The 18,881-nt window shown below is 34.6% G+C and overlaps 2 protein-coding genes across 2 annotated transcripts; one reads left to right on the top strand and one right to left on the bottom strand.

The window, feature by feature from the left end:
* Positions 1-7,575: 7,575 nt before the first annotated feature.
* LOC129218783 (uncharacterized) lies at positions 7,576-12,456 on the top strand. The gene is made up of 3 exons (XM_054853107.1): positions 7,576-7,844; positions 10,073-10,261; positions 12,178-12,456. Exons 1-3 carry the CDS (start codon positions 7,776-7,778, stop codon positions 12,454-12,456), a joined length of 537 nt encoding a protein of 178 aa, XP_054709082.1. The 5' UTR covers positions 7,576-7,775.
* Positions 12,457-14,674: 2,218 nt separating this feature from the next.
* LOC129218782 (putative nuclease HARBI1) lies at positions 14,675-18,193 on the bottom strand. Its single transcript, XM_054853106.1, has 4 exons — positions 18,119-18,193; positions 16,591-16,732; positions 15,982-16,129; positions 14,675-14,894 (listed from the first exon to the last, which is right to left on the bottom strand). The coding sequence occupies exons 1-4, from the start codon at positions 18,191-18,193 to the stop codon at positions 14,675-14,677; spliced, it is 585 nt and encodes a 194-aa protein (XP_054709081.1).
* Between the last annotated feature and the right edge of the window lie 688 nt (positions 18,194-18,881).

Genomic DNA, 18,881 nt, shown 5'->3' with positions numbered 1-18,881 from the left:
AAACCAACACAATGTTCCCTAACATTCTATTTTTCTTAAACTATGCTATGCTGTCGGGAAATCGGCACATACTTTGACAATTGAACATTTAAAAATCAGCATATTTATTCTTCTTATTATAAGTTATCTTGTGAGAAATTCTTGAGGAATTTTGCTTGATTATAAGAATTATATGATGCGGCCTGCGGCCGCCCCTTGTTTTGGCCGCCCTTGTGCGGCGCACACTCTGCACACCTGCTAGGATCGGCCCTGATAGTTTGTTCATTTGGCGGTTATCAAATATTTATAACTAACTGTGTGTTTTTTTTAATAATTATCATATTAATTATCTAAATTAGCCGAAAAAAAATTGTCCTACAAAATGCACGATTTGATCAAAGATGTCCCACTTTTGCAACATGTACTATTTACGAAGACATGAAATATAATTACTAACCAGCTGATTTTTTTTTTTTGGTCAGTTAGTTAATGTTTATATAATTTAAAACATACATTGTCCTACAAATTGCGTGGTATGCTTTTCTGGTCCGACACTCCAAAGTTGTCAATACTACAGGACCTTTTTTTTTATTAACCGTAGGACACAAATATCACGTGATAGACTAATGTGTTTCGTGCCCAAATAAAACAATGTCCAACGAGAAAACAGGTATATATCCCTAGTCCTACAATAATTGTTATTTTCGTTTTCCTGTGTGAATCCATCCAAAATAAAAGCCCTCAAAAAAGAAATACCCCTTGAAAAAACTGCCTTAAAATTTCCAATGACGCAATTTGCGCCATGGACCTCCCCCCCCCCCCCGTCTGTCTGTGCACTCCAGTTAACTAGAATGTTTTTCTGTGAGAGTTTATTATTTTACTATTACAGAGTGTGGTTTCTGCGAATTTTAAGTTTTTTTTTTTTTAAGTAATAGAAATTATTTTTATTTAAAAAGAGGATTTTCGCCCCCCTCTTTCCCCCAAAACCCGACGCGCTAAGTGCTGGGACTTTTTACCCCCTTTTTGCTGGAAGGGTAAGAAATAATTTGCAACAGGTTTCAACTTGTTTTTTTTTTTTTTTTGGATGTTTCGGTTTGGCCATTTTTTAGCCTAATTTTACTGTACTATATGCATTACACTCCAAATTTTTTAGAAAAATAAGTAAAGCATAATGTACTTACTAAAATGATTGTTTTAAAAAAATAGCAATAATTTTATCATGAAAATACTCCAGTTTTTTTTTTTTTTTACATAATTGCGTGAAAAATTCTACTTAATAAATTATTTTTCATATATTTTAAAAATAAAATGAAAAAATAGTCAATCGATTTATCTTTTATAATATAAATATTTTGATTTCACTCGAAATTCTTTATAGCAAGAAAAATGATACCCGATTATGCCGTCATTCCAATTTTCCGGTAGTACGACATTACAATATTTGTGATTATGATTCTTTCGAGCTGATGGAAAATTTCGACAAGAAAGCAAAATATCTTGAGAAAATTTCTTGATTTCTTCGCGTTTCTCTTAAAAGCGAGGGTTGTCGCACAATATATTGCATAAAAAAACACTCCATTATTTTGTAGCAATTCACAAAGTAATTGAAATTATTTCAGAGCGATAAACACGTGGTCAACATAAAATAACTTAGCACGGTTATGGTCGGCTCCAACTTGAAATACCTAATACACAGTAAACAATTATGTGCGCATGCGTACTAATATAACTGAACACCAATAGCAAAATGTAGTGAATGAATCTATTTTCAGTTGTATGAATTTCAAATTACATTGGAGGATCGGCAAAACGTACCACGCAATTTGTAGGACAATGTGGGTGTTAAATCACATAAATATTAACTAACTGATCAAATAAAATTTAGCTGGTTAGTAATTATATTTCATGACCTCGTTAATGATACATGTTAGAAAGGGGGGGACCTCGTTGATAAAATCTTGAATTTTGTAGGACAAATATTTTTTCGGCTAATATCAATAATCATTTTGAGAATTTAAAAAATAAAACCCAGTTAGCAATAAATTTTTTATTATCATTAAATCAACATATTATATACCTGCCACAATCGAGCATTTTTGCAAAGGAAACTGTTGGGCGTCTCATTAAAACGAAACTACTCACGAAGATTCAGCTTGATAGTAATTATTTTTATATTTGAGATTTGTACTTCAACTTTGGAGTGTCGGACCAGGAAAGCATACCACGCAATTTGTGGGAAAATGTGTGTCTTAAATTATATAAATATTAACTAACCGACCAAAAAAAATTCAGCTGGTTAGTAATTATATTTCATGTCTTCGTAAATAGTACATGTTGCAAAAGTGAGACATCTTTGATCAAATCGTGCTTTTTGTAGGACAATTTTTTTTCGGCTAATTTAAATAATTAATATGAGAATTATAAAAAATAACACAGTTAGATATAAATATTTGATAACCGCCAAATGAACAAACTATGTCCTTAATACCCCTGTTAGCTACCACTTACAAAATTTTTGTACTGGCTAATGTTGGGCGTCTCGACAAAATGAAGCTACAAACGGAAAATTAGCTTGTTAGTAACGAATAACGAAAAAGGGCGCGGGATCCCGGTCTATTCCCGCGAGGTCCGTTTAAAATGTTTTTTAAAGATCTCTTAGAGCCAATTAAACTATTTTTAAGTACATAAAATTACGTACTAACTCATTTCGGATTCCCATTCCCAAATTTTAAGGTTGTGATTTTAACGGAAAATCTTAGGCTCAACTCAATTCAAGCCCCAAGCTAAGGAGCAAAATATATTACTAGAGATCATGATTATGAACGCGATTTTTCAAACGTATACAACTGCAATTTTGCAATGCGCAGGAGCCTCGTAACTAATGAAGTGCCGGATCGTCAAAAAAGTAGATCCACGGATCCGGATCATTAGCGTCAAGATCCACGGATACGGATCTCAATTTGTTTTACCCAATTAAACTATCCAAGTGTTTAATTTGTTACGGAAGGTATTCCCGTTAGAATAATAACACTGCTTCTTCAAAAAATGTCATCTACGGCGAAAATATAGTCAAGACTATGATTTACTCTTTAAAGAAATCTTCGTTAAAAGTGAGGGAGAATTGGAAGGAACGGGTCAACGCTGCATTAATGCCTAAATAGAATGTGAAGAATTATTTCTAGCTTCCCTGGTAAATGTAGGATACAGGAGCAAGAGTGTAAAGCTGCTACTGGGCAAGCTAGAAATAATTTTTCGCATTTTATTTCAGCATAAATGCAGCACTGACCTATTCCACCCAACTTACTCCGACCGACAGAATAACAGAGCCGAGAAAACCTTTACAAACAGTTAATAGAGAATTTAGTTTCACTTTTTTTTTTTGAAGAATGCCGAGAAAAACCAAAATGAAGAACAACAGAAACCCCAAATCAATAACAGAAACTAATGTTAAACTAAAAATTAAAAAAATAAAACATGTCCTAGAGGGCCGACCCGATATTGAGATGGATTTTGCGGGTCAAAACACACATTGTTAACAAATATGAACTGACAGCGGATAGAAATTTTAAATCATTGAACTTTTTCTCCTTACCAACTATGAAATAGCTACCTATCACGCGTATAAAGGCTTTGAATTGCATTTAAAATTTCCTTGACAAGATTATAGCTTTTACTGCATATAACTTGGAAGTTCCAAACAAATATCAAATGAAGAAAAACTTAGTTCTTTCAATTTGAGGCCAATATTTTTAACGTACGGGTAAGTTTTTACTAATATAATTCTGAAAAACGTGAAGTCGGTTTTTATTAATATCTCCGGTTTTGCAACGGATGGTACAAATTTGCTTCTGAAATGATACCTTATAATTTAAAAAGGGAATAAAACCTAATTTAAACGGAGAGTTTTTTATTCAAATATTTAGGAATTTTTAGAATAGAAAAGTTCCGTTTAAGATCCGTCAAAAGTAGCGGATACGGATCTTTACTTTCCCTTGGATATCCGCGGATACGGATATCCGGAACATCACTACTCCTAATCTTTATCGCTCTGCAAATTAGTACAAATTATTTTGAAACCCGGGGAAGGGATGCTTTTTGTTCCAAAGAGAGCTCATAACGCATTTTTAACCTGTTTCTTTATAATTGACGTTTTAAATCGTTGAGAATCAAATACGATTGCTAAGCAACTTTCGGGGCTTGGTCAGCGTTAGCGAGCGGGGGGCAGAGCTCCCTAGTATATTGAAAAATAGTTAATGGTATTGTTAAATTATTCCCGGGAGGGGGAGGTTCGGAACCCTGTGCCCCACCCTAAAGCTCCTAAATGTTATAAAGTTAAAGTTTTGTCAAAAACATTTCATGACTGATAGGCCATTTTAAAATTTTTAAATAATGCAGGTTTTCGAGCATTCTGTGATTTAGTTTATAAGCACTTTTGCAAGCTTTTTTCTTTTTCACTATTATTTGAAATTCGAACACAAAAACTTTTAGAGCAGATAATGGTACACAATCCTCTCTCTAAGCGAACATTTTTTATTCAAACAAAAATAGGTTAGGTAGCAAGTAAATATGTTTTAAATTTCAAACAGTTTCGTCTTAAATAGGTTAGACTGAATGAATGATACGTCCGTCATTATGAAATCGTAGAAACTGGACACACGTGCTTTTTTTTTTCTCCCTTTTCTTTTCACACACCCCTGCTTAAGAGTGGGCAACTCTTTAAGACGCCAAGAATTCGCCAACTTCATTTTCAATAGTAGAAACTTTTAAAAGAGTGAGACTTAATGGGAAAAGAACAGGAAAAACAGCTTGGTATTTTCAAACTCCTTTCGCCCCTCAAACTCAACAGGAGGTATGACTGGAGCTCTTCGGCTGCGATAAGCGCTATTGTTTGCTCCCCCTAGTCCCTCGGGTCTACCGGAAGTGTGGAAGAAATTGGAGTACACCACGGACCTAGTGGTATCGCACACTCCAACTCGGAGAAAGCCGAGAGCTTAGCGGACCATTTCGAATTAAACTTCCAGCATAGCGCCCACAGTTACAATGATGACCTTATTGACAACGTCAGAAGGACTAATAATAATTTTTTCCACACCCACCCTTCCGACCCTAACGTCCCCCTCACCTCTCCAGGAGAAATCCTCCAAATCATTAAGAAACTTAGCTCCAAAAAATCCCCGGGAGAGGACAACATCCCCAACAAAGCTATAAAACGTTTCCCTATCAATGTCCTCACCCACTTAACTAAAATTATTAATAAATCCCTCATCTTCCACCATTTCTCCTCTTCATGGAAAAACGCAATCATTATCCCGATCCACAAGCCTGGTAAAGACCCCCTCTTCACCCAAAGTTACAGGCCCATCAGCTTACTGCCTGCCTGCTCAAAAATCCTGGAAAGAGTGATCCTCAATCGCATCATTGCGCATTCTACCTCCCACAACATTATCCCCAATTTCCAATTTGGTTTCCAGCCTAAGCTCTCATGCGAACTCCAGTTGCTCCGAGTGTGCAACCACATCATCGAAGGTTTCAACAAGAAGCACCACATCATTGGCATCTTTTTAGATATACAGAAAGCCTTCGACAAAGTCTGGCACAAGGGCCTCATTTACAAACTCCTTAACTACAACTTCCCCCCCCCTACATCATCCACATAATCCGCTCCTTCCTCGCAAACCGCACCTTTCAGGTCAGAGTGAACGATGCCACCTCAGAAAATTACCACGCCCGGGCCGGCTTGCCCCAAGGTTCCGTCCTCAGCCCCTACCTCTTCAACATTTATACTGCCGACTTCCCTACCCACCCCCACTGCCTCACCTCCATGTTTGCGGATGACACTGCCATCATCGCCTCCCACCCCAGCAGAGCTTATTGCGCCTTCTACGCTCAAAAATACATCAAAACTATCCAAAAATGGTATAATGACTGGCGAATTGATATTAACCCCTCTAAAACCCAAATCGTACATTTCCGTAAAAGCATTAGAAAAAAGCGCCCCCCCCCCCAAAATCTCTATCCACAACCGCCCAATTAATTACACAAATAATGTGAAATACTTAGGTGTACTGCTCGACTACGGCCTTCGCTTTGGACCTCATGTCCGCGAAGTCTGCAACAAAGCAAACCACAAGCTCATCACCCTATCCCCCCTCCTTAATAGACATAGCAAATTATCTCTCAAAAACAAACTGCTCTTGTACAACCAAATCATCCGCCCCACCCTCCTTTATGCTTCCAGCATTTGGGGTCATACGGCCAAGTACTCTCTGCAAAAACTTCAAGTCCTCCAATCCCGCACCCTCCGCAACATGGTTGGCGCCAGATGGTACGAAAGAAATGTTGATATTCATAACGACCTCCAAAGTACCTCCATCTCCCATTACGTTATCCGCACTGCCCGCAAATTTTATAGCTCCCTCCACTCTCATTCTAATCCTGCTGTTCATTCTCAAACCAACTTCCACATCACCAATACAAAATACAAATTCCCCTTTCGTACCTCTCTTATCAACTACGATACCCTCTCCACTGATCGCCACCCCCTCCCCAACCCCCAGCATATCTACCCTAACCCTTAACCTTTCCCCCTCCCTATGCCTGCTTTTATTATTTATTCTATTACGAAAACAAACTAAAAAATGAAAAATCAGAAAACTCAAATAAAAACTGAAAAATCTCAAAAATCTAATAAAAATTGCAAAATTGTGAAAACCCGAAAAAAAAAAATAAAAAAAAAATAAAATAAAAAAAAAAAGGAATTACTTCCCCCAAAAAAATGAATAAAAGGTAATAAAAACCCTCCTTGTGGTGAAATCTACGACGAGCTGGTGTACCCGACCGAAGTCCTGCTTCTCTCTTCCGCCTCACCGCGGCAACAACCCCTTCCACCACCCCCCGAGCAAAAGCGCTCTTTTCTCCTCTCCGGACCACCCCCGGAGCACCAACGATCCCTCCACCCTCCTCACCCCATGCCCCTAACTCTCCAAAGACACAGGTAAAAGGGAGCGAGTCTCCCTCCCCTGCTGCATATCAGCAGATCTGAGATCAGATTTCCTGCACAAGGAGGGAGACATTTGTCATAACACATTTGATCTGAGATCAGATTTCCTGCACAAGGAGGGAGACATTTGTCATAACACATTTGATCTGAGATCAGATTTCCTGCACAAGGAGGGAGACATTTGTCATAACACATTTGATCATCGAAGGATGGCTTCGAAGAGGAACTGTTGGAGAGCTCCGAGGAAGGAAGAAACCAAGGAGAAACCGGTTTCCGCCAATTCTCCCATCGACGCTTTCCCCGCACTGCCGCCGCGGACAGGGAATTTTCTCTCCCGCCGTGATCTCGATGCTACGGCAGCTGGCCAAGCGGCTCTTCTCAGAGCCGGCGGGGTTTCCCCCCTCAAGCCCCCCTGTGCTCGGCTAGTGGAGTAGAGAAACGATTATTCCCCATTTTCTAACAACCAGTTTTGAAGGAGTGGTTTACTTTTCCACCTGAGGTGTGCCCGGCTGGCAGTGGAGTGGAGATCTAGGAAATTGGACCTAGCCCATATTTTTCTTTAGGAGGGGAAGGGTGTTGACCAATCGTGGTCGCTGAAAGTGATGTCATTCTTTTTGGAGCGCGAAAATATCCGAATCCTTTAGCGTCGCATTTTTCATTGCATTGGAATTGGAAGTTGCAACTGTTTTTTGTGAAGGGGAAATGGCAGAAACGAAGCGCGTTTCAAAAGAGCAACTCTGCATAATGCTGGATTGGATGGAAGACAATAATAAGTTATTTACTAACCAATTAACAAATGACTTCACCAATCAGGACAAAAAAAGATGTGGACTGCATTAACCGCCACTTTGAATGCGCAAGGAGGGTAAGTACCTTAATTGTTTTCTTTTCGTTAAATTAATTGAAAATATATGTAATAGAGATTCACTGAATATTCGGCAGACAAGGCCGAATGAAAATTACAATACAGTACCACAGTAAAAAATTAATTTAAACAGTTGCTTATTAATTTTATCACATTAAAAGTAATTCTCATGTAAAAAAAAAAAAAAACTCCAAAAGTTTAAAACTTGTTAAGAAACAACCTAATTTAAATTCACCATTGACTTCAAAGTTTAATAATCCTTGAATTTCATTTTTCAAAATGATGATACACATATTTATCAGTTACCAAAGAGATTAACACAGCAGAAAACCTATTGAATAATTTGCATTTTGCAAGGTCCTTCATCTATGATATAGCATGTTTTGACCATGATTATCAGATATCAAATCATCTCTCCCGAAAGAAATTATTGTTCTACTTATGCAGCCATATTCCAAACTTAGGACAAACGTAAACTGAATTATATTTACTATGTGCATTTACTTTTTATTTTGGATGAATTTGGTTTGTGTATAACAATTACAGCAAAATTCCTCTAATGCGGACACTAACGGGACAATATTTTTTGTCCGCAATAGAGAGGTGTCCGCAGGACAGGGGGTTAATAATGTTATTTGCATTAGAATTAAAAATTGTCTGCATAAGAGAGGTTTCACTGTATATGTAATCTACTTGAAATACACCGCTAAAATTATGAAGTTTAATAAAAAAATGTATGTATTTTTTTTTAAGTAGCCAAATAATTTATGTTTTAAATTTGGAGAAAATTCAAATATTAGTTTGAAAAAAAATTAAACAAGTATTTGGCCAAATATTCAGTTTGAATTTTACTGGAATATTCGATGTTCACTGAATCTCTACTCTGTAATAGAAATTAATCACATTATTTTTAATCACATAATAAGCTTCTATTGTTCTACATAGTCAATCATTATGTTAAAAGCTTAATAATCCTTAAATTTTATTCTTAGATTTTTAAAATGATGATACACGTACAGTGAAACCTGTGAAAAACGATAATATCTAACAAAAATCTGTCTATAACAATATTTTTTTTTGGCCCAAGCAAAATGTCAGCATGAATAATCTAACTGTCTATAACGATAACCTGTCGATTGATAACCTGTCTATTACGATATTTTATTTAGGTCCCAACAGTATCATTGTAGACATTTTACTGTATTTATCAGTTTCCAAAGAGATTAACATAGCAGAGAACCACTTGAATAATTTGCATTCTGCAAGGTTCTTGATCTATGATATAGCATGTTTTGACCATGATTATCAGTTATCAAATCATCTATCAGGAAAGAAATTATTGTTCTGTTTATGCAACCATATTCCAAACTTACAACAAACATAAACCAAATTCTTATACAGTAGAACCTCGATTAACCGAGGTTTTTATACCAAGTTTCTATTAACCGAGATTTCCAACATCCAAGGCAGTAGTGTAGCTTGGATAATCGAGATTCTACTGTATTTACTATGTGAATTTACTTTTGATTTCGGATGAATTTGGTTTTAATATTGTAACTATACACAATCTAGATAACATTTAATAAAAAATATATTCTTTTTTCTTAAAATAGATAAATATTTTCTATTTTAAATTTGGAAAAAATTTAAACATTAGTTTCGAAAACATTCAAACAAGTAAAGTAAGCATAAACAGTGTTGATATTGTTGACGTTGTTTATACTTTCTTTACTATTCTGCGCAAAGGTATTTATCTTATTTAAACAAGTATTAGGCCAAATATTCAGTTTGAATTTTACCTGAATATTTGGTATTTAGTGAATCTCTAATCTGTAAAAAAAAATTATTTTCACATTTATTTAAATTTATTTCACATAAATAGCTTCTATTGTTCTAAGTAGCTATTGAAAGTTGATCAGACTTAACTTCTGCTGTGCAAATGTCGACCAACAAATTTTTCAAGGCGACTTTTTTGAAACAGCTTTTACCAGCCCCCCTTCAACGTTATACATCAATTTTCAATTTCAAAAACCTAAATAAAATTTCACTGAAAATTCAGAAAAAAGATTTGATTCATTGGTTTGTTGGGTGTTTTGGTGCAAGGGTTAAGAAAGAGACGCTAACGTTTCAAACAACTACCTTCTTCAGCATAATGCGGTGAAATTTCAACCAGATGCCCATGCAAAGAAACATTTCACTTGTAGTAAATTCAAGTTTATTCATTTTAGGCATGGATTGATTGGAAGTCAAGCGTGAAAAAGAAGGCCGCCGAGATCATCAAAGAAAATAATAAAACTGGCGGGGGTTCACCTTCTGGCAAGCAGCTGAGTGAGCTGGAGGCAAGATGTGCGGCCCTCTTAGGCAGAACAGCCATAACAGGAATGGAAGAAATTCCCTCCACTGCCAGTGATGAAGAAGTGAGTTTCCTTTTTTTAAAAAAATCTTTTTCAAACATAAATCAGCCGTATGATTCATCATTTTGAAAATTAGTGTTTCTCCCAGGCATTTCTAAGAGGAGCTGTGCCCTGCTCTTTCTTGCATTTCTCAATGCAACCCTCCCTCTTGACCCTTTTGCAGTTTTAACAAAATTTCATATCATCAGCAACCTTTTTTTTTTTTTTTTCAATTTCACTTGTGATAAAAAAAAATTGTATGAAGTATGAAGTACTAAAGGGACTGAGATTGCAGAAAATCACTTGAATTAAAAGTTTATGATGATATCTTCTGCAACTCTGATTTGTATTTTGTATGCGAAATTAATTCAAGATTCTTTATATCATGTAGAGACGTACCGAATAGCATTTCGGCCAAGTACCAATCATGTTTTAAGAACCAACGACACACACATGATGAATTTTAAACTTATTGGAGTACTAGTATAGACCTCCATTACCATATAATAGATTTTAAAACAAAATTCCAGATGAAATTTAACTACACTATTTAAAAAATTTAGTTTTTCAAAAACAAAGCAAAAGTTATTTTAAACATTAACAATAAACAATGAAATAAAAGGTATGATTTATCAAGTTGTAATTAAAACAAATTGTATCAATCTAATACAGTTCTAGTCAAATTTTGTGCAATAATTTCTATTATTAAAATATTTTTATAGCATTCCCGCCCCCCCCCCCAAGTATTTTTTTACCCAAAGTCACAATCTTTTTCTTACTCCTAAAAAATGATTCAATTTTATTTCTTTTCATTGTTATAATTATGGTAAAATTTGAATCTGCAAAAACTAAGGTTTTAAAAATTTGCAATCAAGTTTTCAAGTGATTAGGTTACGATATGATTGAAAGGGTTTTTTGTTATGAGTCAATGAATATTCATCTTAAGGATCCCTTAGAATGTTCCTGACCAAAAGTAAGTTGTCCTACACTAATATGTGATACAGAAAAAGTACATACAATACAGTCAATAACAGTGGCGCAGCGAGGGGGGGGGAGGGTTTGGGGGTGAAAACACCCCCCAGAGACATTGGTTTGAACATAAATGCAAATTCTAATACATTAGTTTATGCATATGAGAGGGCTATTTTGATCAAAAAATCACCTTCAAAAGGTATTTTTGATCACCCCTTCCCCTCCAGAAGGTGGTTTTGATCAAAAAATCCCCTCCAGAAGGAGTTTTTGATCAAAAAACCACCTCTAGAAGGTATTTCTGGCTGCGCTAGTGGTCAATACATAGAAGACAGTCTTATTTTATGAATATAGCAATTTCAAATTATTGCAGTTATCATATGCTTGCACTTTTTATCAATTGTAAAATGTGTCTTGAACGATATTTAATTTTTGCAACTACTTGGTATTGACTGAGTACCAAGTGCTCGGTAAATTTGCAGAGTAGCTACCGAGTACTCAGTTACCAGGGTTATCATACATCAAATAAACGCGATAATAAATCACGAAAGAAATTAACAATCAATTTGTGCAGAACTGCGCAGAAGCATAAACTAAATTAGCCAATGACTATATTTGCTTTTGAACTTCTGATTGTGTTATTCGTTTTTAGCTTTTACTTTCTTACATTCAATCTGGGCATTTTACATCTTTCGTGGTTACAATGCCACCCTATTCCGTGGAAAATTGGGAGTTTACTTTACTGATTAATTACAAAAGCACAATATAAATGCAAATTCCAACGTGTGACTAAAAAAATAAATAACTGAATGAGGTGTCAGAAAAAATATGCAGCTTTATAGAATACTGCTAAAAATTAGCACCAAGTTTGGAGTTACTAGATGCAAATTATGCGCATTTAATTTGGAAGTTCCTTTATATATGAATTCCATTCTTCATTCCTACAAAAATGCATTTTTTTTTTTTTTCAGATATCCGCAGAAACCCCAAGGAGGCCCCTTGGGGAAATTAGCTGTAGCAAGAGGCCCCTTATGGAAAACGACAGCGGCAGCAGCAGCAAAAAAAAGAGAAATGAGGTGCCCCTACAGGAAATAGTAGATTTACAAGAACGACAAGATACCAGTATGGATAAAATGGGGGAAAAAATCGACAGACTGACTGCCGCTGTCGAAAACTTAACTCGCACAATTTCCAACATGGGAAACTTAATGTATGCATCTCTCGAGCGACTGTATAATAAAACGCAATAAAGCACCCCCTTTTGAATGAAAATGTCTTTTTACTTGTAGTGTCTTCTGAAAAGTATTAACGATATCTATCTTGTAAGCAACTGAAGTAAGTTTTTTTAGTTCACAATTATTTGCAGTTTATTTTTTGTTTACTAAATAAATAAATATAATTATTAATTTGTAAATACAAAATGTATTGGAACATTCACAAAAAGAAAAGAGACAATTGTTAATGAAAAAAGAAGCTGGCAATTTCAAATTTAAATAAATGCCAAACCTGCAAAATGTATGTATTTACGGAGCAAAAAAACTAAGGAAAAGGTTTTAAAATCATGTTTAGCAATGAACATTCATGACTGGCAAATTTCAAATCTTAGACAATGCTATAACAATTTTAAAATAAGTTATTCAAAAATTCCCATCTTAATATTTTTTTATTGTTATTTTTTTGAAAAAATTTCACTGTAGTAAAATATTTTACTTGATATCTTTATAAAGGGTCTTTAATTAAAAATTTAATTTAATTCATTCTTAAGTGAAATTTTGTCAGTGACACGACTATACTCTGCACCAACTTAGTTTTGTGAAGCAAAATGCAGAAAACTAGTTTTAACCTTGCCAACAGAGTGCTAAGGGTCAATGAATAAAAGCTAAGTTAAAATGTGTTAATAAATTAGTGCATCTACTTAAAAAACTCAAATATTGTACACCTAATAAAAATCAACCGTAAAACAAATTTGCCATTGTTTTCAAAAAATGAAATAACACTTTTTTAATATTTAATGTGTCAGTAAAATTTTCACTTCAATAACACCAAGAAGATTGTTGAACATTGTTGCCTTACAAATTTTATACAACAAGTTTTTGATTCCATACTGACAATGGGGAAATGTTAGAATATTTTTTTGTGCTTTATTTTGAGCAGAACCCAAATAATCAAGCTTGTGCAATTTTGTTGAGGAACTAGAGATGATAAAAATGCAAAAAAAAAAAAAAAAAAAGGAAAGATTTGCAGAGACTGCTTTGTCTTCCCACGGGAAGACTTCAGTACACTCTTCGCTACCAGTTTCCAGCAATTAAAAGTTTTTGTTGTTTCACAAATGAAATTTGCAGTTCGAAGAGCATTTAATTTTTTATTGAAGGTTTCTCTTCTGAGGGGGGGTCAGCTGACCCTTTGACCCTCCCATCAATCCACCAATGATATAAATTTGTACATTAAATATGCATTTCGGTTGTTTATCACAAGGAAAAATTTTGAATTTAAAAGACAATACCTTAAATAATAAAAATTGTAAAAGAAAATTTGCAACATAAATTGTTATGGCCCGAATCACAGCTCATGATTCGGCCAGGCTGAAACTTCTTTCCATCTCAAGTTCAAAGCAATGGTTGCAAAATCTACATTTTTCTGGCAATAAACTACAACTACCTTTTTAAAATGTATCTACAAACTACTCTTGAAATGTTGTCGCTACTTCACTTACTTCAAATGAATAAATAAAAGGCATACACACATACTATTTGAAAATTAAACAAAGAAATTCCAAAATGAGTTCAGATTAATAAATTAGCTCACTTGAATTATTAAGAAATATGTGTTCTTTCTTGCTTTGTGTTTCTGCTATTTTGAGCCAATTTGTCAGTCTTATTTTATACAAATATTTGATGTTAGGAAGGATTACAAAGTTGAAAGAATTCAACCTTCAAATTTAGAACCTTCTTTTGCCCGTAAAATATAATTCAAACGCACAACTCGGCTACTTGAAAATGTAAATAGAAGTCATATTTTGTATTTAAAATTTACATCTACATACATATACACAAAACTTATTAGATAATGAAGAAAACAATTTTTCTTAAAAAGAAGAAAAAAAATCATCTTCATTATCGGAATGAATTTTATAGGAACTTATTAATTAAAAAAAATTAAATGCTCAATATTAATAAATAATATTATCAGGACAGCACACCATCCCCTTTCTTATGCCACGACTCGTTTCTTTTTTAAAAACGCTGAATCCTGTCACCCTTTTAGTTTAATATTTTTAATTCTACTCAAATTGTAGTACACATAAAGTTTGAAAAAACAATTGGTTCTGATAGCCATTTTGTAGAAAAGACATATTTTCATAAAGCAGACTGTTTGAATTTTTATATGATTTTATTTTACAGAAACAAATCACAATATATATTAACATACAGAAATGAAGGGGGAAAAATCATTTTAAAATCATTAATTTTAATTAACTAGTCTAATCAGTCTTTGTCGCACTTCAACAGCAGTTAACATATCTTCTTCTTCCGATTGATCCTTCTCCTTGCGTTTTGGTTCATTGGGTATATCATCGGGCGGCTCAATTCCGTGTTCAATACAGATGTTATGCAGTACAGCACAAGCATTGACAATCCTGGCAGCTGCAACTGGGTGATAATGCAAAACCCTATCTTTTAGGATGCACCTAAATAGAATGGTATTGTTATAGCAAACATACATTTGGTTCCAGACAAATGCATTGGCCCAAAGACCAATATTTCTTTTTAAAGTAACATTACATGCAATGAAATTTGTTAGACTTTAAATATATGTTAGCTTAATTAGAACTATTTTTGTTTCTTTTTCTGTAACATCTTTTGTGGATTGGGGCTTAAAATAAAAACTACTCAGCATATTTGCATTGCAATTTACCTTTCATAGCTGCCAACTCATTAGACATCTCTTTAAAATATGTGATAGGATTAGAAAAAAAATGCATATTTAAGAAACAAAGATAAGTAGATTTGTATCATAGATTCGTAGAATGCATTAAAAATGGTGATGGGAACAATTATCTCGCAATTGACAAAGTGAAAGTTTCCCAACTGTTATCTTGATTTGGCTCGACACGTAATTTGTGAGGGCCCGTGTTAAGCATAAAATGTGTATCTGCACTTCTTATCAAAAATGAGTTACGGTCAATAAATGTTACTTTGTCACATATTTCACGTAAATGCACTGTTTTATGGTCATTTGTTGATTTGAAATAATATTTATAAAGATTCTTTAAAAGTTGCATCTGAATCAAAAACATGGAGGCGCGAAACTTTAAATGACAAATTTTTATTTCAAACTCAGCTGCAGACAGGATTTTTTTTTTGCTTAGCACATCAGTGCATATCTCACACCACCACCCGCTCCAAAGCATTCATATTCTTCCATCAGGATACATTGTATTTAAAAATCGGAACTTTTTCGGCATGGCTTCAATTGCCGATGAAAGCTGTAAAACTCGCTGGTTAAAATGAGTATTAATTCTTTACATGTAAAATGTGTCAGCAAGTAGGCCAACATTTTCATGCAAAGAGCATCGAATGTTCTTGAGATAAATGAAGAAACAAAAAAAAAAGAAAAAAAAACATCTCTTGAACTTAAAGACTTTTTCACGAACAAGAATGTTGAAATTCCGCTGTTACAAAATAATTTACGCTAACCACCAGTTGGGAACCGCTGAATTATAAGAAGTACGCATAGCAAATTTGAGAAGAATTTGGCAAGAAGCAAAATGTTACCTGAATCTTGCTTTTAAGACACCAAAGCATCTCTCAATTGGATTTCTAGTTTGGGCATGCTTTTTGTTATACACCACATCTTCCGGATTTGTAACTGGCTCAGCTACTGGCGTCATGAGCCACGGTTCCAAAGGGTAGCCAGAATCTCCTTTAACATAAGAATAGCATTTTAATTGTTGTTATCTACATGTTTTATCATATGAATATGTAGTGCTGTAGTAGGAAAAAAAATAATAGGGGATTTCACCAAAGAAAAGTGGTTTGAATTTGAAACCAATGTACGATACCCATTTAATGTTATTATTTTTACAGTAAAAAACTAACGACAGCACTGAATATACATTTGTAAGCACAACAAATACTTAATCTATACAGATTGATGTTTCAAATGCGCATTCATGCATCAATAAATGAGTTTGCCTTCATTGTTCTTACCTTTAAATTTTACTTCAGTTTCAAAACTTTTAATTTCCAATTAAATTTAAAGAGTTTATGTTTCATGCTGTACCACACATTTTGGTTGCTCCGCAAAACTAACTTAGTACACAGTTTACAATTAAAAAGAAAATTATTGAAGTCTAGATAGAAATTAATTCTAAAATCAATTACCCAACAGCCAACTGTTTCCATCATTTGCCAATGCATCTTGTAGTTTATCTCTTAATGTGCAGCGTCTCCAAATGAAAGAATCATGTGTAGCACCAGCATATTTTGCATTCACATTCAATATTTTTAGATTTGCATCACAGACCTAGAATGAAATAGTTAATATGAAACAAGAGGGGGGAAAAACAAACTAAGAATACAATTCCCCTTAGTGGAAATTTCTGTCTAATAAAGCTTTCGAACCTTCTGAGAACATAGTTTTGCATGCAGGAGGAATTTTGTCCCAATACGCTACAGAAATCCATCTCTCCCTCTGACATTATAAATATTGAATGATAACCAAATTTATTGCCAAGTCACCTTTGTAAATTTAATTTTGTAAAAAAGTTGATAAACATGAAAATCAAAATTTTTATCAGATCACAGTTCAGATAAGCATTCTTACCATCTGCACATTAAGAGAATGTCTACCATGTCTGTTGACAAAGATATGTTCTGGATAGACTGGGTCATCGGCCAGAGGACTAACTATCTCTATATGTGTGCAGTCTATGGCACCTATTACTCCAGGCACTTCAGCAAGCAGGTAGAAACCCAACTTTTGATTTCGTAGACTTCTATTTGTGAAAAAAAGGTACAAAAATAAATCAAAGCCGTAATTAGTACATTTTGTAATCTGTCATTAAAAAAGAAAAGACGAGGAAAATGAATTAAAAGGTTATTAAAATACAAGTTACCTTGCATCGGTAGGAAATTTTATCCATTTCCTCAAAAGTTTGTGTTGGATGGCAATGCACACTTTTTTAATTACTCGGCTCACCGATGTTCGGTGTAACATGAAAGTGTATTCATTTGCTACAGGCTGTTGATAACCACCTGTAGCCAAGAACCGTAGAGTAATTAGTACCTGAAAATTTTAATCTTAGTATCAGTATTTTTAATATGTAAGCAATTCTCTGTATAACATAATTTAAGTAATACAGAATATAAGCCGTGACAAGTACGAAGTTTTACAAACGTACATCATTTCAAATTTTTTTAGGGTGCAAATTAAATAAATAAATGCATAAATATTTGTATCACATGTTTAAAGAACAATTCCCTCGACCTCTTTCAAAGGAATTCATTTTCACAATTTTAAAAAGTTATAATCCTAACATTGTTATGTTAGAAAGGGACTAGAAATTCTTGTAGAAATATGTCATTAGTTTAAAAGATATTCCAAATAACTCAAACCAGTTTTTCAGTAGTATCAAATTGCAAATATATTAAATTTTAAATAAATAAAAAACAATGCAGTTTTTTTTTTAATCATGCTGTTTTATTCATATTACTAAAATCAAATGCAAATTAACGCTTGATTAAACGAACCTTAATTTACCCAATAGCTCACCACCCCCAAAATGCTTATATTGTAACAATGCTAATCGGTTTTCTGAACACTTTTGAGTAACAAATCAGTTCATAAAAATGTGTTTTTATTTCCCTTAGTTATTAATTCTTTAAAGTTAAATATTTTGATGAATCTTACCTTTTTTTCTGTGGTGATCGCAGTCCATTGATTGCAGTTCGGCCGTAAATATTCATCAAGCTCCTGACACAGCATTTTTACAAGATCTTTTGGAAGTCTGTAATAACTCTTGAAGATATCATCACGTAAATCAAATGCATTAATTGTTGAACGCATGTATATTCTTTCACCTGCAAGCGCTTGCCGTTGATAGTAATGCATTAGCACTTGCACAGGAACGGAAAAAGCCATTTCTCTACTGCTCCGAGGCAGTCGGCAAGTGTAGCGACTAAAAGCAGTTCGGCCGCAAGCGCGAAACAACCAATGGAAGAGGAGCACACCCCAAGTCGAGAGAGAACTGGTTAGCAGGGAAAAATAGGGAAAATTTCTCCATTTCGGCCGATTTCTCCACTGGCCGTCCCGACTCCACTAGCCGAGCACAGGGGGGCAGTGCCGGTAGCAGCCTCGCTCATACATCCCATTCATCTTCACTCGTTCCTGCCCCAGGATTCTCGGCCGAAGGTACTGCCTCTCCTGCGAACCAGGACTCTTCCGATATGGATGACGATGACGATGACGACAACTTCGCTTCTCTGACTGCCCTCTACAAATATAACCAAAGAGATGTTGACTCCGCCATCCAAAACGCAACAGATCACAGCTCGATATGGCCTATACGTGATAATCTACTCATGATGTTCCAGGACTTCACCTCAGACATGATAACAAAAGCTGACGAAGACACGGCTGAAAATATTCATGAATATTTCTCATCGCTTCTTAC

This window comes from Uloborus diversus, chromosome 3 (assembly GCF_026930045.1).
Source record: "Uloborus diversus isolate 005 chromosome 3, Udiv.v.3.1, whole genome shotgun sequence".
NCBI lineage: Eukaryota > Metazoa > Arthropoda > Arachnida > Araneae > Uloboridae > Uloborus > Uloborus diversus.
The sequence above is the reverse complement of the archived record's forward strand: the minus strand, read 5'-3'. Positions and strand labels throughout refer to the sequence as shown.

What these genes read in the sequence shown, in the direction of transcription:
- LOC129218783 (XM_054853107.1), top strand. Translation starts at nt 7,776, where the DNA reads ATGACTTCACCAATCAGGACAAAAAAAGATGTGGACTGCATTAACCGC. An exon ending in ACTTTGAATGCGCAAGGAGG is followed by an intron (nt 7,845 to 10,072) that starts GTAAGTACCTTA and finishes TATTCATTTTAG; the next exon opens with GCATGGATTGATTGGAAGTC. An exon ending in CCACTGCCAGTGATGAAGAA is followed by an intron (nt 10,262 to 12,177) that starts GTGAGTTTCCTT and finishes TTTTTTTTTCAG; the next exon opens with ATATCCGCAGAAACCCCAAG.
- LOC129218782 (XM_054853106.1), bottom strand. Translation starts at nt 18,193, where the DNA reads ATGCTGTGTCAGGAGCTTGATGAATATTTACGGCCGAACTGCAATCAA. An exon ending in TGGAAACAGTTGGCTGTTGG is followed by an intron (nt 16,130 to 16,590) that starts GTAATTGATTTT and finishes CTTATGTTAAAG; the next exon opens with GAGATTCTGGCTACCCTTTG. An exon ending in GTCTTAAAAGCAAGATTCAG is followed by an intron (nt 14,895 to 15,981) that starts GTAACATTTTGC and finishes CATTCTATTTAG; the next exon opens with GTGCATCCTAAAAGATAGGG.